Raw genomic sequence first — 27,921 nt, 5'->3', positions numbered from 1 at the left:
AATCAGCTTCCCATCACAAGGTTGTTTGGTTTCGCCTTTTAAAACGCTTTCATTTTTAAAGGCTTTAAAGTCCAAAATGAAACCTGCCAGCACTGCTGTGGAATGCAGGTATGCATTTGCTATGATTTCAAACTAAGCTTTCAAAAATGAAAGCTAAGGACTCACTGTTCTTAAATTGTTATTGCCTGCTAGCAGACTTTTACTTACAATAGATGAGTATCGTGCTCTGCTTCAAAGGCATGTCTCTTTTCAAGACTTAATAGGGATCAAAGGGAAAAGGCTATCAAAAGTACCAGGTGAGGACTTGTTATACTTTAGGTTTGGTGTTTTTCTTTGAAATACAAGCAAAAAATTAGTTTTTACAGTGATTCCTTTTTCTGTATACATGTACAGTATTGCATGCACTAGAAGTAAAAGGCCATAAATACTGTGCATCAGTCTTGCTGTGTAAGGCAAGATAGATGCATATTGCAGAAGAAGATGAAACAGTTCAAAAAGTATTTTGAACTAAAAATGAAATTGATCTTAGTTTGAGGAATTTAAGACCTTTTTGCCTTAGGAGTGACAAGGAACCAAGATGTGATCAAAAATTTAAACATTGTAAAGCAGATCTTGAAGAATACTTGTCTTCTATATGTAGGAAATATTATATGATTTTTTGTATTAAACAGATAATAAGTTTATGAGTCTTAATGAAAAACACTGAGGTTTCTTAGAAATCTGGCTTTTAAATTCCAGACTGTCTGGTGGTAGCAAGACCAATGGCTATGAATTCTTCTTTAGTTTCTCCAATAATCTAAGCCGCCTGTCTTTTTAATTCTAATACCATCTAATACTCACTTCAAGGTATATTTGTTTAACTAGGTCAAAATGCACTTTGGAAACATAATATTTGTTTTGCTAACATTGCACCTATATCAGTGGTATGTTTGAAATCTCACTGCAGCTACAAGGGTAGCAAATATCAACTTTGCTTGTATTTGGAGATAAAGGTTTGTCTTTGACAAGCTCCTCAATGTGTGTGTGATGCTAAAGTCTCCTTATACAGTTCTAAAACATTTTGGTTCTAACACTAGTTTAATAAAGCAGAATTGCTCTTCATGTTATATGAATGTAATTATACACCCATTTTTTTCCCCTAGATATATGAAGACAAGGTCTTACCCTTAGTTCAGATGTATTTTCATACATGTGTTCTGAAAACAAAGTATTAATCAGACTTTTCCTCTCTTCATATTATATTGTTCTCAAATCTTAATGTAGTCAACAGTATTTATGTTACCCTGTGTTACCATGAAATAGTAGAAAATTTTAAAATCCATCAGATTTTTAGGAGCAAATCAGCACGTGGCATCTGGATCTAGGTGCTGAAAACAGCTTAGGGTCAAAGGATTGTTCCTTGGAAAGAAATGAAGAGCTATGTTTGGAAATTAAAGGAGGGGGTGGTGCTGGGGAGAAAACCTGGCTCTTTTGTTGCAGTGTGTGTTCAGTTGTCAGTAAAGCATGACTGCGTGAAGCCTGTGAGTTTGGGGGTTTGGCAGGGTACAGGCTGTATGTGTTCTGTAAATTGTTTCAAGAATTCACATTTACATGTTTACTTTTTGCATTCAGGAGCAATAGTTTCAGCACTGCAGGAGAAACAGGAAGCTTTGGTGTAATTCACAGTGGTCTTAGGAGAAAATAATTGTAAGAGATAACTGTGTTATGTGAGAGTAGCAGTGGATTTGAACAGGAAAAGAATAATGATCTTACAGTGTTCAGAAGTAAATGTGTTACATAGGCAGGCACACCCTTCTTTCTGGCTTGCATTGAAGAGTTAAGTTGGTGACAAAAAAAGAGAACATGAATAAATAGATCCAAGTTAAAATACACAGAGATTTGGAGTTAAGAGGTATGAATTGCGAACTGCTGAGACAAAGCTGGAGCTTGCTGAGGAATGATGCTTAGGGATTTTCTTGCTGAAGTTTCAGTCCAAAAGGCATTGGCAAATCAGAATGGAAGAGGAAACTTGAAGCTGAGATCTTGAACATAGCAAACAAATAAGATTTGAAAAAAGCAGCAGCATATGGTTATGCTGAGCTAGAGAAAGGATGGACTAGTTTGAGATTACTTCTATGCTTTAAGCTATAACAACCTCAGTAGTAGTAATCACATCAGAAGAGTAGAGAAAACCTAAGTTGGAGGTAGGTTAAAGTGGGGTTTTGGTCGAAGTGTAACTCAGCTCACAGTCCCTCCAGGATACACAGTAGGTTGGCCAACAGGCTGAGCACTGGGCTTAGGTGCTGGGATGCATCTATATCAAAATGTGCTAATTTGTTTTTAAAATACTGGAGTTGTGCAGTGTTAAGTATTGTCAGGTAATTTTCTGAAATGAAATAGCTTGTTCATTAAATTATGTACAAATGAAGTGTTTGGTTTCAGTGATCAATTTACCATTTCTTTTCATTGCAGTCAGAAATTGGATTTGGAAAAATGGAAACCTATATCAAGTTAGAAAAGCTTGGAGAGGTACGTATAGCTTTCTTTTGGAATTATAACAATGTCCTATGTAAAATATTGTGTAAGTTCAACTGAAACTTTCCAAATCCTGAAAATACCTGTTAAATTTACTTTTTTAGTAAACCAAACATATTCAACACGTGTAACAATGTCACAACTATACAAATGTTTATGCATAAATAATAAGCAAAATAAAAAATAAAGCAGGAAAACTGTCAGAGCTGGGGAAGAGCAAGACTCCATTAACAAATATGCTGTGTAGACCTTCTTCTGTAGGCTGGCTTTTTTTCCAGATAGACAAAATCATTCTGTTGATGGTAACAGTGTGTTTTTGATGATAACACTGAGTCTGGTGTCCTCTTGCCATGACTTAGGTGTTGGAATATTCATGATGGATTAGGGACCAGTGCTTGGAAGGTGCAGGCAATAGCAGTGTGCATGTCCTGGTAAAGAAACCTTCACACCTGAGCTGGGCAGCCAGGCAGGTGCTGCCAAGGGGAATACATAACACTTGGAGGGGGCAGCAGCTTTCCCCCTCCAGTCATCCTCTGATTTCCAGAGAAACAGTTCAGTTCAGGAGAGGCCAAGTGTCATTCCTGTCCAGTTTGATTGAGCTTGACCAACAGAACTGAGAATGGGGCACTGAAATGGGATGCAGTGAACATTGCAGAAAGAAGCAGGGCTGGTCAGCATCTCTGCTGTGAATATTGCAGTCAGTCCTCCATTTAAAACATTTTAATTTCCTGTTATCAAATCTGAGCCTGCCTCATGCAACTTGAAGCCTATTCCTGTTGTCCTATCATTGTTACGTGGGAGAAGAGGCTGATGCCCACTTGACTGTAACCTCCTTTCAGGCATTTCTAGAGAGCAGTAAGATCCCCTGGAGCTTCCTTTTCTTCAGGCTGAAGGCCCCCGCTCCCTCAGCTTCTCCTCATAGGACTTGTGCTCCAGACCCTTCACCAGCTCCATTACCCTTCCCTGGACACTCCAGCACCCCGGTGTCCTTCTTGCAGTGAGGGGCCCAGAACTGGGCACCGCATTCATTCGAGGTGTCACCTCACAAGCACTGAGCACAGTCACTTCCCTGGCCCTGCTGGCCACAGTTATTGACACAGACCAGGGTGCCATTGTCCCTTTTAGCCACCAGGGCACACGCAGGCTCATGTTCAGCTGCTGTCAGCCAGCACCCCCAGATGTTTTTCTTCGGATCATCTTCCCAGTCACTTCCCCAAGCCCACAGCACTGCCTGGGGTTGTTGTGACCCAAGTGGAGGACCTGGTGCTCAGTCTTGTTAAACCTCATAAAGTTGTCATCAGCCCATGGATCCAACCTGTCCAGATCCTCTGCAGTCTTACAGTACCTTAGTGATCTAGGGCAGATTCTGCACCTTTGTTGCTTTTTCATGGCATTTGCAGGGATGAGTTTTGCCTACTGTATTGTCAGAATTTTTTGTCTTAGTTTAATACGCTTCTAGGGTTTTGTATCCCTTGCTGTCTGAAAATGTATAATGAAGACAAGAATCTATCCAAAGGAATTACATATTTTGTTTGAGTTTGAGGAAAAGTATGTCTGCAGCCTTTGGAAACATAACTGCAGCATAGTGCAGAGATACCCGAGCTAGGTTTCTGTAGTGAGATAGAGACTTTGAGGAGTGTAAATGATCCCAGTAGTGAACTTAGTGAACTTAATGCTACCTGATCTGACTTCTTTGGTAGCTCTGTGGTATTTAGGTTTCCATGTAATTTTCAGAGCTGTTAGGCATATACATGTCTTATGGCTTCTGTGAGTTCAGTCCTGTGCTTAAAAGAACACTTCTGTATTTTTATATATGTCAAAAGAATATAATGTAAAAACTATTCATATCCAGAATGAAATCTGTTAGATCCTCAGTCAGAAGTTAACATTTTCTTACTTAACTAATGTTTTGATAAAGGAACAACTTGTAAAAATTCCCTTCTTTTTCCATTTTATAGGGTACTTATGCCACAGTTTATAAGGGGAGAAGTAAATTGACAGAGAATCTGGTAGCTCTGAAAGAAATCCGCCTGGAACATGAAGAGGGAGCACCATGCACAGCCATAAGAGAAGGTTGTAACTTTTTTTTTAGTTCTTAGAATTTCAGATACTTCTGGATTTCTTTTTGACCAAATCACCATCAGTACTTGGAAATACATAGGCTACATGGGACATTAGTGAAATTGCTATTAGTGCTGATGAGGAAAGTTACAGTTCAGACATATTCAGAGTTTTGTTTCAAATTTATTCACTTTATTGGGGGTGATTGTGATCTCAAATGCAGTATTACAAGTGGATGATTAAATACTTAGACTGCTGTTAGTGAGTAACTTTCAGGAATTCAGAATACATTTTACAGAATTACTTCTGTCTGAAATGTATAGTTTAAGAAATACAAGCTTGTTACTCAAGTGTGTGTTTGTTGTTTTGATTAAATACCTTTTTTATTAACTTGCTCTATATGAGTCTTATGTTCTTAAAAATAGCTCTTTAATTTTAAAACCCCAGATAGCTTATATAGATGGTCCTAACTAGAAGTTGCATTTATTCCTCATGTGTTTTGCACTTATTTATTTTGTTTTTCCTGTTTTCTCTTGCAGTGTCATTATTAAAAGATCTGAAACATGCAAATATTGTTACGTTACATGATATTGTGCACACAGACAAGTCTTTGACTCTTGTTTTTGAATACCTGGTAAGTGCTTAAACAATTAGTGAGCTTTACATTTGATATATTGTTTCTAAGAAACAGAAATACAGCAAAATTCTGTACTCTTTTTTAAACTACTAGGACTAGTAGTTTACTCCTGCATTTACAGTCATTCAGCTAAAAATGAGAACATGTATTCAGTTCTTAAATGGCTGTAAATTAGTAAATACGGTTGGGATCATTTCAGAGTTTTCTTAATAGCAGATACTGGTGATCTGCCTGATCAGACTGTCTGCTTGTCCAAAATCATGATCTGTATAAAATGGTAATCACACTATTTTCCAATGATATTTTTCTATTCCTATGATATTTTTCTGTTGTGACATAGCTGACTTCCATTGTAATTGGAGAATATACAATTCTCTAAAATACTGTGCCTCACATAGATGGAGGAGAGGGCAATGGCAAGTAATGTTGTACAGCTTGCTGGGAAAAGGGTATTTCTATCCTCTGGAAAACCATGGGTATTTGTCTGCAGGCTTTAGGGGTTTTTATCATTTAGTATCTTCTGCAGAAATCTCTTTTTTTGGTGAATCATTTCAGTTCCAACAATAAGTAATATTCATGTGATTTGTTGTGCACAATTTTACTGAAACCTGATGATGGTGTTTTGACAGGACAAGGACCTGAAGCAGTACATGGATGACTGTGGTAACATCATGAGCATGCACAATGTAAAGGTGAGTGTTTTTAGTGACAGTGGCCACCTTCCAGCTTTGTCCTAAGAATTTCAGAGAACTTTATAATCAGGAGCTAGATGGTTTAGCCTCTTTAAAAATAAAAGAAAGAAACTTATCTTCTTTTTTGCCCTGACTTAGCTACATTTGACATCAGATAGTGTCTCTGTTTTCAATGTTTAAAACATTGAAAAGAAGAGATTATATAATTTCATGTGTTTTCATTCTTTTTGAAGTTACATATCTAAAATTTTAAAATTCCTAAAAGATAATACATTCATAACCCTTTTGACTTACTGTCCTTCCATTATTTTATACTCTTTTACTAAGTCTGTAATTTGATATAGCCTCAGATTTTTATATGGACACTGAGGAAAATGTGGCCTCAATCATGAATGTGTTTTTGGGTGCCACTGCTCACTACGCAAGTAAGAAATCAAAAATATGTATTTAAGAATGAGTAATTTTCATCTTTCCATTAGTAAGAAAATGGAAATAAAATTTTCTTAGGGCCTGATTTCCTTTCCTTCTAGTTATGGTTGTGGCCAGGTCAAGTGACTCAAGTCTCCAATCTGGCCTGCTGAAACTAAGTCAGGGTCAGGTGCTATTTCTCTTGTAAAAACCAGGCTTTTATTTGGAAAACTGGCAGAACTCTTAGTCTTCTTTAATACTTAGGGCTTTAGAAACAAGCTTCCAAACAGAGTACAGTACTGTCGTGAAATGAGTGAAGAGATTTGGCACACAGGCTAGATATTGATTACTGTTTGGTGAGCTTTCCCTTTCATTCTGTTGTCACATTACTGTAATTATCTCCTGGGAAAGACATCTGCCCATAGCCTGCTCTGTTGCTTCCTCTGAGAGTCTGCAAAGCGAAATGCTTTAATTTGTTTCTACTTCAGAGAGACAACCAAAAATCATAATTACGCTTGTGTTTTTAATTATCTGCAAGTTCATAATCAGTGCTTTAAGCTTAAAAAAAATAAGGGAAAGCTGTAAGTGGGAACCTGACTTTTATTATAAGTGCAGTTAGCGAACAAGCCAGAATCTGAGCTAAGCAGAGGAATTGTTTTTCCTTGTTTGCCTGTGGTGTAAGATATGCTCAGAGATCAAATTTATATGGTCAGTACCGTTGGCACTGGGAAACCAGAACAGCTGCTTAGCTGTGGTAGCTTACCTTATAATAACTGTGGGGGTTTGAGTCATCATTAACATTTGAGAGACCTCCCTGACATCACTTCTCACACTCCTCAGCTAATTTTAGGTTTTTGTGTTTTGACAAAATGAAGGTGTGTGTGATCTCTGTAGGTATTAGTGTTTTAACCAAAATTTTGAGCTAATACATGACATCCTGTGCATTTCCAAAAGGATCCCTGCCAACTGAGGTGAAGCTTCACAATTTCTGTAATCTGCTTTGCGTTCTTGACTAATCCTTGTAGTCCCAGTGCACATTAGGGAGGGCCATTTACTTCTATTGAAGTCATGCTAATAAAGCTTGGAACTGACTACCCCTGCAACAATATAGGCCTGAGTAGATGGAACAAGACTTGTTGCTTCTCATTCTGCTCTTGAGAAAGGAAAGCAAGGAGAAAGAAATTAATCCCAATTCCTATTTTTCTAGCACAGATGCATCCTATGTCAGCACACTGGGAACAGATGGATGTAACTACACCTGCTGTGTATTTGTCCAGTTTATGAAAAAGAATTTGGTAGTGTCACTTGGTGCAAAAATAAACAGATGTATCAGAATATGGTCATTTAAAACATTCCAGTGTTTTTCCTCAGAGGTCCTGTTACATGATGAATTTGTCACATTGCTTTCTGTAATGCTTCATATTTATTCGTTGCACATTTGATTACTTATGCTGACTACTGAGTACTGCTGTGTGGTAAATGCCAGTAATAGCTACCCAAAAGTCCCATGTTTGAGATCAGACCTTTATACATACAGAAACTGCGAAGTATTAGTCCTTAATGCAGTGATACATTAAACTTGCTTGGCTGCCCACTGCTAAGCCTTTCTTTGCCCAACACTAATTTTATATCTATATATGTGCACCATTGATATGCATGACTGAAGTTGTTTGCTTGGCTTGCTATTCCAGAGGATTAAAATAAACCTCTGTGTGTCAAGGTGAGGGGATGAATATAAATACCAGAGGCAGTTGGGCTGCTTTAATAATCCTCATTTACCCATTTCTCTATCTTCTCTAAGCTTGTATTTTTCCAGTAGCGTGCCAAGACATTCTTTACGTAGTTCAGCACAGTTGGATGGAAATGCTGCTGAGCTGCATTTCCAGAAGGGGCTCTGTGGCCAAAGGCAACTGGAGTATATAGTCAGAGACAGTTATCTTTAAAGACATTAGTGTGGGGAAGGGCAGTGGTAAATGCTCTTTAAAAATAAACAGCCCTGTGTTTCTCTTCAGTTAAACAGAACAAATTACTCTGAAAGTCTTTGTTGTAAAATATGATGTTAAGGCATAAAATGATTTTAAATCTTAGAACAATTATGATGATGTCCAGAATTTTCTCATAAGGAAAGTAACTCACTTTTTAGAGAAGTCATTTTGTCCTGCTTACAGTACATAACTCTTCATTGCCCAACTAGTCATGCAATGTGTAGATTACAATTTTTTGTCTAATTTATATAAATGTTGTCTTTTGTAGCTATTTTTATATCAGATTCTTCGTGGTTTGGCATACTGTCATAGGAGAAAGGTGCTACATCGAGATTTGAAGCCACAAAATCTACTAATTAATGAGAAAGGAGAACTGAAGCTTGCAGACTTTGGTATGGCCTGAAATTACTCTGTGATAACTATTTTTTTCTCTCAGCAAAGGAAAATAATTTTTCCTTAAAAGTAGAAATGAGTGCATTGGGTCTGTAATGAATTTGGGTGTTCTCAAATGGAAAATGAAAGTCAGCCTTTTACAGAGCATAAGCAATCAGTGTAATCCCTCTGTAGGTAACACTGTCACTCCACTTGCAATTTGGAAGTAGTCTTACAGCTTCCTGTGAAATTGATAGCTAGTCGGATCCTTAAGGTGGAGTTCATGTTGCTTCTCCTAACACTCCACAGTCACTCTAAAGCAGGGTGACCATGCCAGGAGAGAGGAAGGAAGGGTTTGTTCGTGTGCTAAATTGTCAGGTGTTGCACTATCATTGATACACCAAATGCCTTGGGATTTACAGTAGAGTGGGGCATCCACATTTTCCTGTTACCTTCTGTGTCTGGAAGATCCTTTGAAAGTTGTGCTCTGTGCCTCTGATTTTATCCCTTCTGTGTGAATGAAAGTTGCTCAGAAAATTGCATCTGACATGATAGACCTGAATTTTATTGAAGATATTGCTGACAAATTGACGATGTTAGGATGAAAAACCCCTGCTGATGCAACATTGGTTTGGCCTGTTTCCACCATTTGGTTAATGTTTGTTGCCTTCTGCCTTTTGCAATGTAATTCTCCAGAAACAATGCAGAAGGTTTTCACAACAGGGAGGTGTCATATATCAGTCTAATGCTATTTAATGAAATTTATAGGATTAGTCCAGGTTTTGATCTGTTTACCTTTCTTCTCTGCTTAAAAATGCTGACCATGAGATTGCCATAAATACTAAAAGGCAATAGAAATCTCTTTATTAGGGCATTAAATAACATTAAGAGATGGCAAGTATAATAATGATGGTATTTAGCAAGTATAATAAGGTCCTAAAAATAGTTTGTCAATTTCATACAAAAAGGATTTCAGCAAGCTGTACGTGACTCTTCATTTCCCTTTTTATCAAGGATTGGCAAGAGCGAAGTCTGTTCCTACAAAGACTTATTCCAATGAAGTTGTCACATTATGGTACAGACCACCTGATGTTCTCCTTGGATCTTCAGAGTATTCAACTCAAATTGACATGTGGTTTGTATAGCTTTATCTAACTCAAATTTTTGTTCTGAGTCAAGCTGAAAAAATGTCAGCTTTGCTGTTAAATAGTAACATTCAAATACGCAGTCTTTGAATTGTTGTATTTAGGGAAAAAAGCAAGTCGTCTTCTCCTAATGACAGGGTAACATGGTATTTTACCATGAACTTTAACAAAATTGATTAACTCAACTTCTGAAGGAAGAGGATATAATATAGCTATGACACGGGTTTTATTTAGTCTTTGACAGCTCTTCTGTTAATACAAATATTTCTAAATACTTTAATAGTAGTGTGTGGCTAACAACCAATAATTTGTTTTAATTGAAAAATAATCCCAGAAGCCTTTACAAGCTGAAATTAAAAGATTATTTCTGCTTTATCTTTTTCTCTGTCTTTATAAAGGGGTGTCGGATGCATATTTTTTGAAATGGCGTCAGGAAGACCTCTTTTTCCTGGTTCAACTGTTGAAGATGAACTGCACTTAATTTTCAGACTTCTTGGTAAATGGATACTTTTAGTAATGTTAATGTTAACGCACCGTATTTGTATGAGAACTTTGGCTCTTTATCTCAGAGCAGTAGTAGGATACTTTCAATAATGTTAATGTTAACACACCGTATTTGTACGAGAACTTTGGATCTTTATCTCAGAGCAGTAGTATATATTGCATTGTAATCACGGTGATAAGAAATTATTCAGCTGACTGTACGGCTGAGGTTGCACAACATAGGCATATTGAATGTTTTTTCCCCTTTCTCCTTTAAATTACAGGATTAAATGCTTTTTTATGTCAGAGTTGTTTGTTTACATTTTTGAAGTTGAATTGGTTACTGTTTCTAAATGCAGGAACTCCATGTCAGGAAACATGGCCAGGCATTTCTTCCAGTGATGAATTTAGAAACTACAACTTTCCTAAGTATAAACCACAACCTCTCATCAACCATGCACCAAGGTACTTTGTGTTTTATTAATAGAACATATGCATCCCTGTGGCTTTGCATATTCCTAAGTGGGAATGCATTTCTGAGTGCAATCTGCCACTGAATGGTGTAAAACTATTCATCATTTGTGTTAGTGTGGGCAGATGATAATGGAAAGCAGAACCTAGTACTTTGTGATTACTTCCTCTAATATCATTCTAGGTACCACAGCTCCTTAATGACCTGTGGAACGATAAACTCCGATTAATCACCAGTCTCCATAGCTGGAGAATTCACACAGCATTTCCTGAAGAACACAAATTCTCTTATGGTTATATATTAAATTCAGGCCATTTGTTAAAATGGTTTCCTTGAGCAGTTTCTTGTAATCGTTTTAAAACCATAATGAGGAAGATGAAGGGTCTGTGCAGTTATTATAAATGAACTTAATAACAAAGACATTCATTGTTTACTTTGAAGAAGATCTAAAGTTGTATCCCTCTAGTAAATGAGTAGTATTAATCTTAAGTAATTTAAAATATTCAAATAAATGATCCAGGTCAATCTAGTAAATGACAATCCAAACTAAGGATTTGTGTGTCCCCAGTGTTTTCCAAATTGTCTTGTTCTGAGATGTTAGGACTCATATGTATTCACATTATCATGAGTTAATGTTTAGGTGAAAGCATTTCTGTGTTTAGATACAATTTTCATATTTGATATAATTTAATTAAGTCAGTTCCTCTGTGGTTGTACTTTCATAAATACAATTCAATAACTGTTTTAACTTTAAAAATGTCTTTATTTTTAGGCTAGACACGGAAGGAATTGAATTGATAGCGAAGTTCCTTCAAGTAAGATGTGTTTTGTGGCTTTGCTTCATAAAAGCACAAGTTTTGAGTTGTAATATATTACATACAAAACGTATTAGAAACCAAAGTATTTAGTTCTGTCTCAAAGTGGAATGTGTAGCTAAGTCTGTAGTGGATGACAGGTGTGAGAAGAAGTCTGTAGTGTGAGAATTAAAAAACTGATGTTTGCTGGTTTTTTCCCCCAGAACTGATATTATTCTCTTACTACCTTTTATAAAAATAGAATTATTCTATGTTAGCCCTGAAAAAACTAAATCTCTTGTGAAATATGGTATTAAACAAGAACTTTTAAATACAAATGCTAAATTTCTTTAATGATTAACTGAGCTTGGTACTAGAGAAGGAGTTAGTAAGGTGTAATATTGCGCCTTGATCTGCAACTGTATTCAAAAGCTGAAATGGTATGTAGGTTTAATCTTTAAATCTGTATTAAAAATGAGCTGGAAGCAAGATGCCAAGTCCTGCATCTCTGAGTAGATGCAGCACTGTAACTTATTTGTGTGCAGCTTTTTAAACATCTACAACCATGCCTAGAATTGCACAGATGCCAAGCAGGAGGTGCCTAATCCATTGTACCATTCATAAATAAAGATTAGGTGTAGTTTTGACCTGTATCCAATTTCAGAAGTTATTTTTACTGTTTTAGCAATCTTGTTATGTGTTGACAGTACTGATTTTGATAAACCATTATAAAGTCATGTGTGAAATGAAAGTAATGAAAAAAATTGTCCTAGTGAATGATGGGAAATGTTGGGAGATAGAACTCTTTCTCCCTTTTATGAAATCACTTGATGCAAAGAGATTTTTAATGGAAACCAACACTCTATTACAGTATGAATCAAAGAAGAGAATTTCAGCAGAAGAGGCCATGAAACATGCGTACTTCAGAAGTCTCGGAACAAGAATACACACTCTGCCTGAAAGTAAGAGGAGCAGTAAAGTAGGAGAGCATTGTTCAGATAGTGCATTAAAGCTAAGTACATTGTGAAAGGAAAAGCCCTCTAATGTATTAAAGAAGTCTGATATCTAGTGGCTTAAATATTTGAGAATTGGGATTTTTTTTAATCTAAACTATATAATTAAGAATATAATTTTGGTCAATAGTTTTACATTTGTATATGAATTAATTTCTTTCTTGCATTCCAGGTGTTTCAATATTCAGTCTAAAAGAGATTCAATTGCAAAAAGACCCTGGCTTTCGAAATTCCACTTACCCAGAGCCCGGTATGGAAAGCTTGATATTTTCTCATGCTTGCTAAAAGAATTCTGTGCAAGAGGCATTTGGAATTGAAAAATGCTTTGTTAAATTGATTTGTGTGAATATACTGAAAAAATAAAATCCAGATTATTTACTAAGATTCCTGTAGAGACACATAAGCTAAGTGCACAGAAAGATGTGATTTTTACTTGGGATGGGCAGAGACTCTGAAGGTGAGAACATTTTGGAGTTTCAGACCAGTACTGTATGGGGGTTAGAGGGGGCCAAGTGAAAAACCAGTGCAGTGAGTGCAGTTGAAAGAAAGATGCTGATGCTGATTGAAGCACAAGGGGTGTTGCCTTGAAGAAGGATGAAGATGTGGATAATGACTTAATGCTCCATTGTGCAAATGCTTCCGTTTCTTACCATGGTCCGTGTTGTGTTGCAGGACATGGGAAGAACAGAAGGCAGAGCATGCTTTTCTAAAGGGGGCAGTGCAGAGTCAAGCCCAAGCCTATCCTGTCGATCAAGGACTCGGATCCAAAGGCAGTGCTTTCTGTTGGTGGACTTGGAATCGCAGTTTGTCTACACTGTCCTCTTAACAGTGGAGTCTTTTTATTTCCAACCTGCAAATTATGTTTTTATATTTGTTGTCACAGTGTGACAATTTTTTGTACAGTTGGTTTTAAGGTCTCCTCTGCCACTAGAGCCAGTAGGTTACAGCTGTTGATGTAACTGTAGCTGCAATTTTTGTGCAGGACTGAGAAACACAGTGCATTATTTATTGCGGAATCATTGCTGCTAAATAACTACTGTCTGTATAGTTAACACAACAGTTCCATGCCTGAAGAAGTTGCAATGGCTTTATAATATGTGAATGCAGCTGTTTCTCTTGATAAAATGTTCTACTGCTGCGGGGTTTTTTTGTACTTCTTAAACTGCAGTGTTTCCTGGAATGTAAACATAGCTTTGCTTGGCTATAGGTGAGCCATCTTTAATGCTCTAAGTTCTTGGCACTTAATTCCTTATTTAACATTGGAAGTATGTGTTGAAATAGTTGAAAAATTATAATGCATATTATGTTTTTGAAAAGCACATAGTGTGAAGGTTGATTCAAACAAGTGAAAAGTAACTTTGATTTGCTCTCAGATCCTATGTTAGCTATTGATAAATTAGAGCATGGAGGCTGGACGTTTTGTCAGGCTTACTCCAGCATAACATATTTGCACATTGTTGTGCATATGGGGCCTGCAGAAACAATAACTTTTGTACCTTCTTTTTAACTTAGAAATACAAATAGTAAAAGGACAATTCATATATGTTGGACCCTGGCTTACTTTTCATTACAGAGGAACAGGACAACTAATTACATAAATATGGGAATAATGTCACACTTTTCCCACTTTGTTCCTCTCCCATTTATGCATTATTCACTTGAAATCAACTGGAAAGATGCAAGTTTGTACTTGAGAAGAACTCACTATGCTACAGAGCTTTTACAATGGGAACTTAGAGAGTTTTTCAGATCTTAGATGTTACCTGTTTTCCAGAGATAGTAAACATATTACTACTATGCTTATGCATCTCAGTGAGTATCATAAGTACACCTTTGGTGATGGTTACAGTATTTTTAAGCATTTGTGTTCACCTTTATGAACCTATTTGTTTAGTGCATCTTAAAGAGACTGTAAATCTTTATTGGTATATTTTGAAATGGTCATGTAAATCTTTGGCTGGTATATCATGAAAATAGTCATAGGTAACTTAATTTTTCCTGACATTCACTGTAAAACGTTCAGGGGTCCTACCATTTCTGTTCAGGAAATCTTGTAGTTTATTGTTATTTAACAGTATTAAGTGAATTTTTGTATATTTCATTTTAACTTTATTTGTGAATAGTGATTGTGGCATGTTTGGGGGTGTTTTATTAATATTTCATTGATACTAGTAAATTTGAATTGGGATTTTTTTTTTTAATTTTATTTTCTGGAAGAGAGAAATTCATGTGTAACGGTGACTATTGGACCACTACTGCTTTTCAGCATTTGTAAACCGGTTTTACGTTAAATCTTGTAGACCTAACAAACTGCTGTTATTTCTAACTGACCGACCTGTATTAATATTGTACTTTTGAAAGTATAAATATTATGTGGAATTCTTTGGTTTTGTTTTGAAATTTATAATAACAAAAGCCCTGTGTTGTTAAAAATACAGACTAAGCGAACTTGCGGTTCTTGGGGCATTGTTGGCAGCATTTAGCGAGGTCCGTGCGTTGTGCGAGCCCTCAGGGTCACCTCTGGCTGCTCCTTTGGTTCCTTTGGTGCAGTGGCAGTGGCAGTGCCGTGGCTCATCCGTGGCCGAGGCTGCTCAGGACCTTTGAGTAGCGTGGTCCAGTCTCACTGCTGGTGAGCCAGCCCTGCGTGTCACACGGCCCGGGAGCGCAGCGTGAGGCTCGGACGCGCGCGGGGCTCCCCTGATCCCAGTGTGAGCACTACGGGCGTGGCAGAGGCACCGCTGGCGCTGATGGAAAACCTTGTCCTGAAATAGTTGTTATATATTTTTTTATAGTTGCTATGGATCTGATCTAGATTTTATACCGATGAACTTTGTAGGAAATACGTTGTAGATGTGACAGTGTTGAAGAAAGAAGTGTCAGAAAAACATCTTTTTTTACAGAAGTAGTGAAGATAGACTAAATGTTCACTATGGATAAATGTGGGATTTAGCATTTCTAGAACAGTAGTACTTCATAGGTCATAAAAGAACGAGTAATAATGTGACACTAATGAGTAAAGGACTTAAAGGTTTATCTGGTAAAATGAAGTGCATTAATAAACTTAGAAAGGGATCAGATGCAGCTAACAAAAGGATGTTCCATTTTAAGTAGGAATTCAGCTTTTTTGTTACAGATGAAAAGATCTTCCATAAAATTAAAGCAGTCTGTTTATAAAGAATTTTTTCTAAGGACCTACAAGTGAATCTGTGTTTTTCATTAGGAGGTAGCTTTAAAGAACATATTTAAGAAACTTGGCATCTGTTGTCAAGCCAGTTTGGGGCTTTTTAAAATTGTCTGTTACTGAAATTCATGCATCAGCAGAGACAGTTCTGTGGCAGTTGCCCATTTGGGGCAGTAGTCAGCTAGTCTGAGGTTGCTGGGCATCTCTGACATTCTTTCTATGGAATTCTGTGCTCTGCCTCCTGCCTGGCAGAGTCAGGTACTACGGACTTGGTTTCACTGTCCCCAGAAACTGTAGGAGTGTTGGCCTTTTTGGGACAAGACCTCAAGAGTGTCAAAAACCAAGCAGAGAGTCACTAACAATGGATGACTTTCAGCGTTTGGGGTGACCACCTTTGCTTGACGATGAGTGATGAGTTAATGAGAAATGGCCTGCATGTCGTGGCTGATTTAGGTAGTTATTTTTAGGAGATAACTGGTGTGTCCCACCTAGCCCAGGGTAGGGCTGGCAAGGTGTGGGTGTGTGTCAGAGTCAGGTGGGCTGGAAGCCAGGCCAGAGGCAGGTGCTGGTGATGTGCTTGCATTCACGTGCGGGTGAAGGTTGAAGGGGAGAGAGGGTGGGTGGAGGATGGGGATGGACAGGAAGGGTGGGAGATGGAAGGGGCAAACCAACAGCTCAGCAATGCTCTAGTGGAACGTGCTTCTCAACATGGCTGTGTTATTTTTGTGCTGCTTTACCACAGCATTAAGTAGCCAGAGTGTATCCCTGAATTGGGCAATAAAAGTTAAAATAAACAATTATTAAAGAATCAACATACTTTGTATTTGCAAATCATTTGAAAAACTGCAAGGTAGCAGTTTTTGGGCTGCTTGCTGGTTGGTTGTGTGTGAGTTTTGCAGTGTAATAAAGGTACATTGTTTCTGTTCTACAATGTTAAAATGGAATTAAGGTTAAGAATACATTCTGTTGTTGAGGACAAAATATATGAAAGGTATGTTGTAAATATCCACAGGCTAAGTATCATAAACCCAGGAAATACTCAGAATTAAGGTCAGACTTTAAAGAAATACGAACAAATCAGGGTATGGAAATACAGAGCTACAATACATGATGACACTGAAGAGAAATCAGAACTTACTTGCCTGTGCCATGATCATTTTGTCTCATGAGCAGAGTTGAAGTAATTCATGCACCTTGTTAGCAAATTTCAGTACCTTATTTACCTTCAGAAATTGTGGCTTAAAAAAAATGTAACATCTCTGTGAAGTGCCTTAATTTTGGGAAGGAACTTGAATGCTTACTTTATGCAGTTTGGGGGTTTTTATATTTTCAGAGATTGGGCTGTTAAAGATTTAATGCTCTCATTTGGCCTTTGTGCACATCCAGCTATGTTACCAGTATCCATGTCATACCAGTTTAGGAGACTGGCAAGGTAGCAAGTACAATTATGAAACATAAAGGAAGTATGTAGCAGTAGGAACATTCATGAAAAGTATAAAATCCAAGCAGGTACAAGGGCTTTGAAATTTCTGCCATGCACCTTCTTTCATCTATGGAGTTCAGCTGCACAAAAATCATAGTCCCATTCTCGGCCATAGTGGGAACCTGTTTTCAGAATTGGGATTAGAGTTCATATATTCTAGATTGGTTTTTTTAATCTATTATATGTGACTTCCACTGAGCGGTCCCTGTCTAACTAACTGAGTAAAATTGAGGTCAGCTGAAAACATGCACAATTTCCAATTATTTTTGCATGTTTCTAAAATCCCTTAACTGTATGTTCTGTAACTTTAGAGCAAACTTAAACTGAATGCACACATACACACATACTACTGCGGTAAAGAACTGCTTAATTTCTTGTGCTGGCTGCATCCTTCAAGCTCACTCAAGAAGCAGGCCTGCCTGAGCACATCACTTTCATGGTCCTCCTAATGAAATATGAGTCTCACTTGGCTCAGATGCCTGCCTTGAAATACATTTTTCCCCAGAGAGCTGTGAAGTTCCTTCATTTGTTGCAGTGGGATCTTTCTGCTGATGGAATTACCATGGCTGTGGATTGCAAACCAGGGAAAATGCTCTTCCCTGTCTCTTCTCCAATGTGCTCCTCTAGAGCACCTCCCTCCAAGCCTTGCATGGTAGTGTCAGCGCTGTCACCCGCCCCTCCTCTTTCACACCCTCAGCTTGTTTTTTCAAAGACGTTTTTCCTTTCTTCGCTGTCTTGTTATTTGATTTGCAGGAGGGGGTAGCTGGCCTGGAGCCATGTTAGGAATAATTAAGTTTACATTTATGCATTTGCGCTTCTTGCAGAGTGAATGTGAACTGATGGGAATCTTTCACAAAAGAACTCCAGCACATCCTAGAATCCTCTCTCCTAGGATGCTTTCTTCAAATACCAGCCCCTACCCAAGGCAGGCCATGATGCTGATTGCTCCAGAGTCCTTGCTTGAGGTTCATTCTGCTTCTTTCATTTAAATAAATTCATACTGCTTCTCATTCGTGCTGTCAGTCTCTTTGCCCTCAAGAAATAGGTTTGTACTCCATCTGTGCCAAGCGCTCACACATTAATTGGTAAGAGCAGTTACAGTTTGGGGCTAAAACGGATTTTAAAAGTTGTAGTTTTATGATGACTTTGGAGGGTTATGCTTAAATCTGAGGCCTGTGTTTGTTTATCCTACAGGATATACAGACAGCCTGAAGATCAGAAGGGAATAGAAATGCCCTTACATAAAAGACTACCTGTACTTACTGTGCCTTTTCTCAATTCATTTGGGTGTCATGATGGCTTCTGAAGATGTTTCCCATAGGCACGAGATCACAGAGCTTTTTTATGCAGAGGGTTGTTCTGTTAAAATTAACCCTGTAGTCTTGTTGGAAAGGACCACATTCCCTTTAAACAGAAACCTTACTGACAGTTCTTCACTTCTTTGGTAGGTGTTTCCAGATGGGTAATGAGCCTGTCTGATGAGACCAGTTTTAGTCAGACAAAACAAATCATTCTTTCTTGACATCATGGATGTGTGTCACGTCTTTTGCTACAGTTTATCACCTATCACTGTTTTCTCCACCTTGGAAGTTTTCTTTAGAACTGAAGCTACTTACCTGTGCCAGAGCCAAAGGTGTGCACAAGCTCTGGGCAAAGCTGCCCTGTAGCAGAGGCCCTTCTGGAGGATACTTGCTTTCCTGAAGAAACAAGGTGCAGGTAAGCCAAACATAACCCTAATTGTGCACCCGGCCTGTACAGTAACTGGGAACTTCTTGTGTATTGCTGAAGCACAAATGAACTGCAAATCTTGTAATAAATCCCCCAAGTATGACCAAATTGCAATTACTACCAAGAATATTGAAAAGACAGTAACTCCCATTTTGTTGCCCAGGATTGCTGGCTTGGAGCTCTCCTGCCACAGAAATATTGACACTGCCACAGTATTTATTTAAAAACATTTATTTGATTTTTCTCTACAGTTAAAAAGATACCTGTTAATAAAATTCAGTAGATTACCAATAGAGTGTTTTCTTCAAAGCATAAGGCATAACAGTCAAGTGTTTCATATAAGTGTTAGACTTGAGAGGCTGGACTGTATTTGTATAAATACCTCCCAATAGCAAAAATTTTTGTTCCACATTATTATATCGGATTTAGAAGGCAAATTTTGACAGCCTATTTATTTCAGCTGAAAAGACAACTAGCAGAAGATGTGTTCTCTTGCTATTTTTATTCTCTCAAAGATGAGGAGACAGCACTTCTTCCCACTTTCTGTCTTCCATTGTTTTATAGGATTCTCTCAGATCCTTTCCAGTAGTTTCTTCAAATAGGATTTTATCCCAGAATTGTTGTTTTCTGCTATCTTTAAAAAAAGTCCAAAATCATTTAAGGGCTGGAGGGTGGGAGGGAAGCTGTGGGTGTGTTGAGCCTTTTGAGAAGAAAAAGATCTGTCTTAGTAAAACCTTGGAAGTATTAAAATCATGGGAGTCTGGGTACTTCTAAGAATCTCTTCTCTGTCACATACTCCCTTCTCTCATGGCCACTGTTTTTTTGCAGTGTAATGTTCCATATTAGTATGTTTTCATCTTTTTAAACTCATAGTGAGAAACACCATCTCAGTGTCGGGTTCTCCCATCAGCCACAGAGGCACGTACAAGACAAGTCTCTATGCTGCTGTTCATGCCTTACAGGTGTATGTAGATAGTCATGGGTTTTTAAAAATGAAGCAGGAGTCAGCTCTCTATGTGAAATAATTGCCTCTCTGTAACTTATTGAAAAATATTCCGTGTACCTGGGAGGAAGGCATTGGAAGAGAAATGTTCAGTCTGCAAGCCCTTGTGATTTATCTCCACTAACCTCGTCAATCCCATCAGTTACACGCTGCCCTTTGTTCCAACCTATTTTGATTTTACTGTGTGTAAAATTTGCATTCACTCATAAATTTAGCGTAGGTTCATCTTTTCTCTTTGACTCCGTGGGGTGGCACATCTTGAGCTCTTGAAACGCTGAGTCGAGCAAATGATGTCCCAAGTGCTTCATTTGTTCTCCTCATGTCTGGCATTCAGTTGCTGTCTTTATCAGCTGGTACCTACACAGATACAGCAGGTTTTTATCACTGCAAGTGGAACTGTTGAGTAGTTTTTGGTTGTGCAACCCAGGAGCCTGAGGAAAATTCCTGCTGTCTTTTGTCAACAACCTCTGCCCCAAAAATGGCTTTTCAGCATCAGAACTGCATTAATAAAATGTTTATTTAGCACCTTTAAGGTTGAAGGATCCAAAAGCACTTTACAAATAACTACACACATCATCACTGAAATGCATCCAAGCAGAAAATCAGCAGACAACTCACTGCATACATTTCAAAAAGAACAGACCGTGGCCAGCTGCTTGGCCAGAAAGCGAAGTTGAGGTTTGAATGACCTGTCACAAACAGGGATCGGATTTGGGGTTGGCTTTTAAGGTCTCATCTGAAAAACCGACACAGTAAAGCTGCATTCAAGCCAATTTAGCCACATCAGGAAACTGAACATTTGCATCAGCCCTGCCAGGATTAGAGTCTGTGGTGCCAGGGAGTCTGGCCTAATCCTAACCTGACATTTAGATGGCTAAACCATCCCCTCAAGGTAGAGGACATACCCAGTAAATTCAAGTTGCAAGTATATAGTAACACAGTGCTGTTTTTTCATCCAGAATTCAGCTGTTTATACATAAACATCCCACATGCAGAGTCTCTGCCTCTTTGCAAGCACCAGGCATCAATTTACAGATCTGTAACTTTTCCAGCTTTGGGGGAAGGGGAAATGTGACCTTCAGAGCTTAAGTAGCTACAATAGTCTTTCCAGGGAAGTAGTAGAAGGCACTTGGCACAGCTGAACAAAGCACCTGGAAATTATCGGGAATGATCCTCGTTCCTTGGGAGGACAAAGATTACCTGCGCCCTTTCCAGACATAATGTTGGCAGTTCATAAGAAGTATAGGCCAAATAAATTCTGAGCAATGTCTCCTTTTCTACAGAAGTACTCTCAAATGCTGGAAACATCTCATGAACATACACAGCCCAGTTCATCCTTGTTGCAACTTGACAGAAGAACTTGGGCATAAAAGTGTAACTGTGGCTTTGTTACTCTGAACTACATCTCCTGGCTGTAACAAGGATTATGTTTTCCACTTCAGCAAAGGAAAATTATAAGGCTATTTTTATACAATTTGAAAGCACTTAATATAAAGTTACATTAATACACTGCATCATATGGCCTATCTGTGGAGAAAATACTGAAATACTACCTTAGGGCTGTTCAATACTAGTTTTTTCTTTCAACTTTTTATCTTAATACTAGAAAATATATAAATCATTTACATGACTTTATGCAAAAGAAGGCACAGCCGGTTATAGTTTACACAAGCGCAATGCATAATATGCAGAAAAAGGGATTAAAAAGAAGCTTCACATCCCTAATAGATACATTGTTGCAATCCATTAAGAAAAGTACTTCATCAACAACAGAAGTGTTCAACACTTGAGAGCTATGATATAAAAAAATTATAATTCATTTAATGCATAACAGATTTATATATACTTTTATATATAAACACTGTTGAAAAATGCTAACATAATAAAAGTAGATTATCCATGTAATGAAAAGTGCAAACCAAAGTAATAAAGGGTTTCACAATGTCCTTCTCATGACACAGGAAAAACTAGCCCATAGGAATGAAGTGTTAAATCCACCAATACATCCTTGGTGTGATGAGGCATCATCAGGATTTCTGAGCATTTGGAGAAAGCAGTATTGGTGAAGAGGATCTGTCCAGACTGGGGAGTGGCACTGGTATGTGACCATTTAGCAGAGTAGGAAACTGTAAGAGGCCAAAAGGTAGAAATTACTGTTCATCTCAAAACATTCAGCCCAAGAAGCACATGGCTTTAGCATTAGCAACTGGCTCCAGATGGTTTCAAGAGTTGTGATGTCTATACAGTAAGACATCTACCAAATGCCTGCATCAGCCGTTAGGAATGCAAGATAGAGGACAAAACCTGAATAATTTGTAAGTGCATGAGGATATAAAAATCTGGTAATGGCTATTTTTTATATAAAAGTTCACACAATACATTTATCATCACCCTGGAAAAGTAAACACTACATAACAATCTTTGCCATCCATTCTGTTTCCAAAAATATTTTTTCAGTCTACACATTATTAATTGCAATACATCGTTTTTGTCTTTTTTTTATGCAGAAGTTTGGCAAAAGTGAAAGTTCAGATGTAGTTTTAGGGCAGAAAAAGTACAACTGGGATACAAAGCTTGGGGGAAATTACTCTCAAGTAATTACAGTTTCTGTATTCACTCAGAAACTACAAACTAACTACACCATTCAGCATGCAAAGCAGAATGTGTAGTCACTTATTGTCACCTGCTGCTTCAGAAGTGCTGTGCAAAAAACTGATCCACTACAGAAGCCGTACAGTCCTAGTTCATGACGGCATCGTGACTGCACCTTGCCTGCAGGGTGGGTATTGACTAGTTCTTAACATCTGACCTGACAAAAAGTAAAGCAAGTAGGTGGAATAAACTTGCTGCAGCATGAGGCAGGAATTATCCCAGTGGTAGATACTGATCTGGCCTCGAGGCCCAGCTCCATGAGCTGTGCTGGGTTTCTGTTGGCTTGAGGAAGACAGAGCTGAACAACTTCAAGCATCTGGTGTATTTTTACCCCTTATCAGATCAGTCCTTGGACAGCCAGCTGTGGTGTAACCACACCCTCCACATGCATATAATGACGTGCTCCTAACAAGTTTCCTCTTCCACTCAGATGGTAGTTGGTGATACCTGTCTTCCACCACCCCGCGTAAAGCCAGGCCAAGCAGCGCGGCGCTGCAGGGCACCATGCTCCTGGCGTGGCCCAAACTGGCTGATGCCTCTGCTTTAACCACACCAAACCTCAGGAAAGGCTTCCATCACTTCTGCCAAGATTCATTAAATCGCAGAACCTGATTACAAGCTCTTCCCTGGGTATGCATGGAGCGTGGGCTGGCCTGTGCAGGCAGCCTGAGGAGAGCTTTACCCTGACGCCTACACTGGCTGACCCATCAGTTCTAGGTGGGCTTGGATGGAATTCAGCTGTGGTTTTCGTTTCCTGTTTCTGTTAGAACAAGGCTTTGTGCTCTACAACATGTCATCATGGCCTTTGCTTGAACCAAGCATCATTTATAAGGCCCTTTGGGTCTCTCAGCAGGGAAAGCCAAGGCCACTCCTCTCTTTCAGTTCCCCCAGGGAATGGCCAACGTGTCAAGCTCATTCCAGGTCTCGGCACAGGCACTTCTCAGGTGAAATGTCTGCATGTTTCTAACCACGCGTGCAAGACTAAGGTCCAGTAGGGATTAATGAGTTTCTCGAAAACACAAATAAGGAGCCCTGAGCTCCATGTGCAGCTGGAGGTAGAAAGACTATCCCAGTACCTGAGCCACTACTTGAGCTGAAGCCCAGCTCTGGATTTGGGCACTCAGCCTTCCTGAATGTTCAGAGACTAATACAGGGTCCCTGTCTAGCAGCAGCCTTCTCCTCTCTTAGTGCTGGCCCTCCACAGCTGTCAGGGTGTTCATTCCAGGGGTGTCCATTCCAGGGGTGTCCTTGCACCTTCAGCTGTGCAGATGGCCACTGGGTTCCTTGCCAATCAGCAGAGCAACATAATTTCTTCTGTGACTTAATGAATCAGCTGTTCTGTAGCAGCTACAGCTGGAGCTGCAAATACCCACTGTCTTCTTCCTGAGCCTCAGGCAAATGCTGCAGCTGTGTGCTGTGGCCATTGTGGGTTATTTAATAACTTTTGTATTTACCACATCTCTGTAAAACTTTAAGAATTTTACTCTGCCAATACTCAGGAGAGAGTGGGCACAATGCTGCCTTTCTGCTGTTACACATGGCAAGAGGTGTGTCCTTGGTTGAGGACACATGGGTAATTGGCAGGAGAACTGGAAATAGAGCCTTCAGGTTCAGAGAGCCTTGTCTTTCTGAGTGAGAAGTAGCTCATTAGGACAAAGGATAAACCTACACCCACCTCACTGGGTGAGAACCAAACTGTCTTGGTTTTCCCAGAGTCCGTGTTTCAGCCCTCTCCTGGCAGGTCACTGACTGGTCTGCACTGTCATCCTGCAGCTCTGCGCTCTGTTACCTGCTTTTTCCAGGGTCCAGCATTTATTTCTCTTTCCTTCACACGTGTGAAGGAAATGTACGTGTGCTTTCTGCAGCAGACACTGCCCTGTAGGTTCTGACTGTGCTGCCAAGAATTGGAAGAGGGTACAAGTAAGTAGGGCCTCTGTAGAAGTGCCTGTTAATGCCTGTATTTTCTTGATCTGTTTGAAAAGCTCAGATTGATGTGAAGAGATGTTCCCACAATGTCTCTTCCATATGTGTGCATTTAGCAATGAAACCTGTGCAGGAAGACCTACCTGGAACAGACTGTTTGGTCCCTGCAGCCTGGCAGGACTCAGAGGAGTAACAGGACTGAGGCTGCTCCAGAAGTGAATGCTGGACAGCAGCGGGCTGGGGGTCAGCAATAATCCATTGGGGGTCTGCAAGACAAAAAACACTCCATGATGCACAGCTCAGAGTTACAGCTCCATGCAGCACTCACCACCCCTAAAGCCTTACACAGCAGCTACTGGCTGTATTTTCCAGTGAATGCAGACACACAGCGTGGTCAGCAGCAGCTGCCCATCCAGCCCTGCATCCTGTCTCTGGATATCTGCACATTTTGTATCCCTTCATATGCAAATTCATTTATTTTCTGTCTGCTTAATGAGATGCACAGTTATTGTTTATTTGAACCACACTCATGCAACTATGTGACACAGAGAATAGTACCATGTGTGCCCCAGTGCCTGCCAACCCCACCTAGTCTCCTTCAGAATCAGTTTTTACCTTTTGAAGGGCAGCAGTTCCTTGACCTGACTGCAGCTTTTGAAACCTTACTACAATTATGTGTGGAGCTGAAAGAGTCACTGCTGGCCTTTGACATTCACTCCCCTGATGGCACTTCTTTGCAATGGAAGAGGGTTCAACAGGGAGAGAGTCAGGTGTATGGGCTGGTGCCCAGGGGGACAGCAGAGAGCACAGCTAATTGTTTGAGAAGAACCAAAATGGCAAGAACTTAGAATCCAAGGCTTTTCCCAGCTCAGAGGTGCCTCCTCTCAGTGCCACGAGGCACAAGAATTGCTGGGATTGCCTGCAGCATTCTTAAAGCACAATTAGAGGGGAGGTAGCGTTAGAGCACATGCAAATCTTCATTCAAATGAAGAATTATGTGAATTACTCTGTATCCAGAATATCTTTTATCATGCCAAAAAAAGAACATGTGACACTTTTGAAAAAAGTATTTGGCATAATGAGTTAATCTTGCCAGTAATCTTGATGCCAATTATCAAAATCAGTCCTATTTAGCAAAGCACTTAATGGAATTTGAGTACACACTTAGCAAGCAAGCATGTGCTTTGCTGTCTCAGTGCTCTGCTGAACCGGGGCATCCTTTTGTCCTGATTTTAAAATATGTAAAGAGAAGACAGAAGACAGAGAGTACCTGCATCTCCCTGTAGTAACCAGCAGGTCATGTATTCTGGTGCTCCCCAGCAGGCCAGAAATACAAACTCCCACGCAGGGCAATTGCAGCCGGGGGTGTCCCTCAGCAGCTGCTGACACCAGGGCCCATCACCTCTGCTCTCTGGCAGAGCCTGCAGGCAGCAGGCTCACACAGGCTCCCGTGCATTTGGAGTGTCAGACTCCTCTGCCGAGCCATGGCTGCGGTGTTTGGGGCTCAGGGCACGGGAACACAGACCTGCTGTGACAGGACTGCACTGCAGCTCACAGCAGGGCAAACTGCTCGTTTGGCACCAGCAGAAAAGATGGGGAAGACAAGGAGCAGCAAACAGTTATCCTGGTGATTCTGAAAGGCTCTTTAATACAAAGACCTTGGCTGCTCTTGAATGGTTTTGCTAAGGAATCTCAGATGAAGTGGGGTTCGTGGAGAAATGTGCAGGGAAAAGACCCTGCCACCTTCACTGTGCTGAAGAAGGGGGATCAAAAACACCAAACCCCATGGAAGAAACCATGTTTGTCCCAAGGAGTAATAAACCTGTGATATCACTGGGAAAGCAAAAGGTGGTGATGCAGTAAATCAGCTGGTCACAGGAGTACCAGTCAGGGTTGGGATATATCTGCAGGCCAACAGAAGGGGCAAAGAGTGGGTGGATGCCTGGCAAGGAGAATATGTCAGTCTTGATCTCATCAAGTGACAGCTCTTGTCAAAAAACCACTTGACAAGCGAGCACTTGTCAAGAGTCCTTTACTCTCTTCCCAGGGGCATGGTGCTTTCATGGGGAAGGAAATCAGCAGCAAGAGCCTCTTTCCTGTGCCACATTTCAAGCTGATGCTGCACTGGCAGGCGGATACTGGTGGAGATTTAGGAGACTGACAACACACTGAATTAGGTCAGGATAAATACTCAGATCTACTTACAGAAGAGCCTACTAACCTTAAAACCAAAGACATAAGTAGCTAGACCCAACAACATTCAACTAAGGACACAGGTACTGTGGCAACTGTACCAAGAACTCCCGTGGTTAACCTCCATTCTTTATGTTTTCTTTAAGAAGCTGCAGTTATCCAGAACTCCAAGTGCAGTTCTTGAGGGGGTCTTCTGAAAATAATGAGGAAGACTTGGAGATGTTTATTCCTACCTAGATGCAGCCAAAGCAAGTCCTCAGAGACACCTGAAAAACTGACTGCCCTCCATTCATCTCTGGAAGCACGCTAACATGCCTAAAACAGTGCTAAGCAAAAGCAGAGCAGAGCACTAATGTCTACAAGTTCTGCCAGAACCAAGAGCCAGCCAAATGAAGCCTCCAAATCTGTTTAATATTTAATGCAAAAAGAGCACAGGGCATCCCAGGCTTGTTCTCAGTATTGCCATGAGCCAAGTATCAAAACCACCAGAGGAAACCTGAGTGTAAACACTACCACAGGGGAGGCTATCCCTAAATTACACACAGAAATTGATGTGTCACTTCATTTTCTGCCCACTTGCAGCCATGCATCTGGTATTAGATGTGGAACCCATTGGGAAGTTCCTACTTGTGAAACATCATTGTAATCTAAGCACAGGAACAGTTTAAATAGAAATAATTCATTGCACAGAGAGGTTTATGTTAAGCAATGATGCTTATGGCTCCTGACTTCTGTGACAATGTGTGTAAGTACAATCTTGTCACTTCTAGCTGTTAGAAAGCACACAAGTGCTGTCACACATGCATTTCTGTTCTAATATTGATTGTGTGTATCAAGTGCCCTTTCACAGCATTCCACCCGAGGGTATTGCTCATGACCAGCAGGCACAGTGGAAAGCCATTTGAAATATCCTCTGAGGCAGCAGGACCTTCTCAGAACATACATCACTCCTGGAGCAGACATCCTGTTCTGCACCTGCCCCTGGCAGCAGGTGTTTCACACTGGGATCTGGTAAATCAGAGAACATTTGAGATATGATGCACGTTCTTCCTTGGATAACGGGATGAACAGCAGATTTCCTGTCTAAATTATGGCTTTAGCTATTCTGCATTGTGATATTACAGTTATCTGAATAGAGCTGCTATATAGTTTTCATTTTATATCCACTAGGATGAGTGTTTA

The 27,921-nt window shown here is 39.6% G+C and overlaps 2 protein-coding genes across 5 annotated transcripts in view; one reads left to right on the top strand and one right to left on the bottom strand.

The window, feature by feature from the left end:
- The window catches only part of CDK17 (cyclin dependent kinase 17), a 90,722-nt gene extending 72,474 nt beyond the window's left edge, over positions 1-18,248 (top strand). For 3 of the 4 annotated variants that reach the window (XM_064419784.1, XM_064419788.1, XM_064419785.1), the window contains 12 exons: positions 2,452-2,508; positions 4,473-4,587; positions 5,115-5,209; positions 5,842-5,904; positions 8,566-8,689; positions 9,684-9,804; positions 10,213-10,310; positions 10,657-10,762; positions 11,542-11,584; positions 12,435-12,525; positions 12,749-12,826; positions 13,249-16,569. In XM_064419784.1, the coding sequence (XP_064275854.1) occupies positions 2,452-2,508; positions 4,473-4,587; positions 5,115-5,209; positions 5,842-5,904; positions 8,566-8,689; positions 9,684-9,804; positions 10,213-10,310; positions 10,657-10,762; positions 11,542-11,584; positions 12,435-12,525; positions 12,749-12,826; positions 13,249-13,286 (1,029 nt within the window). In that variant the 3' untranslated portion in view covers positions 13,287-16,569. Of the gene's footprint in view, positions 1-2,451; positions 2,509-4,472; positions 4,588-5,114; positions 5,210-5,841; positions 5,905-8,565; positions 8,690-9,683; positions 9,805-10,212; positions 10,311-10,656; positions 10,763-11,541; positions 11,585-12,434; positions 12,526-12,748; positions 12,827-13,248; positions 16,570-18,064 lie in introns of those variants that run through there. The other variant, XM_064419787.1, reaches the window with a different exon arrangement.
- Positions 18,249-19,183: 935 nt separating this feature from the next.
- ELK3 (ETS transcription factor ELK3) overlaps positions 19,184-27,921 on the bottom strand; it is a 36,935-nt gene continuing 28,197 nt past the window's right edge. Inside the window, exons 4-5 of the mRNA XM_064419778.1 lie at positions 24,690-24,812; positions 19,184-22,097 (exon numbers count right to left, since the gene is read on the bottom strand). Coding sequence (XP_064275848.1) covers positions 21,999-22,097; positions 24,690-24,812 — 222 coding nt within the window. The 3' untranslated portion in view covers positions 19,184-21,998. The remainder of the gene's footprint in view (positions 22,098-24,689; positions 24,813-27,921) is intronic.

Source organism: Passer domesticus, chromosome 5 (genome assembly GCF_036417665.1).
Source record: "Passer domesticus isolate bPasDom1 chromosome 5, bPasDom1.hap1, whole genome shotgun sequence".
Classification (NCBI taxonomy): Eukaryota; Metazoa; Chordata; class Aves; order Passeriformes; family Passeridae; genus Passer; species Passer domesticus.
The sequence above is the reverse complement of the archived record's forward strand: the minus strand, read 5'-3'. Positions and strand labels throughout refer to the sequence as shown.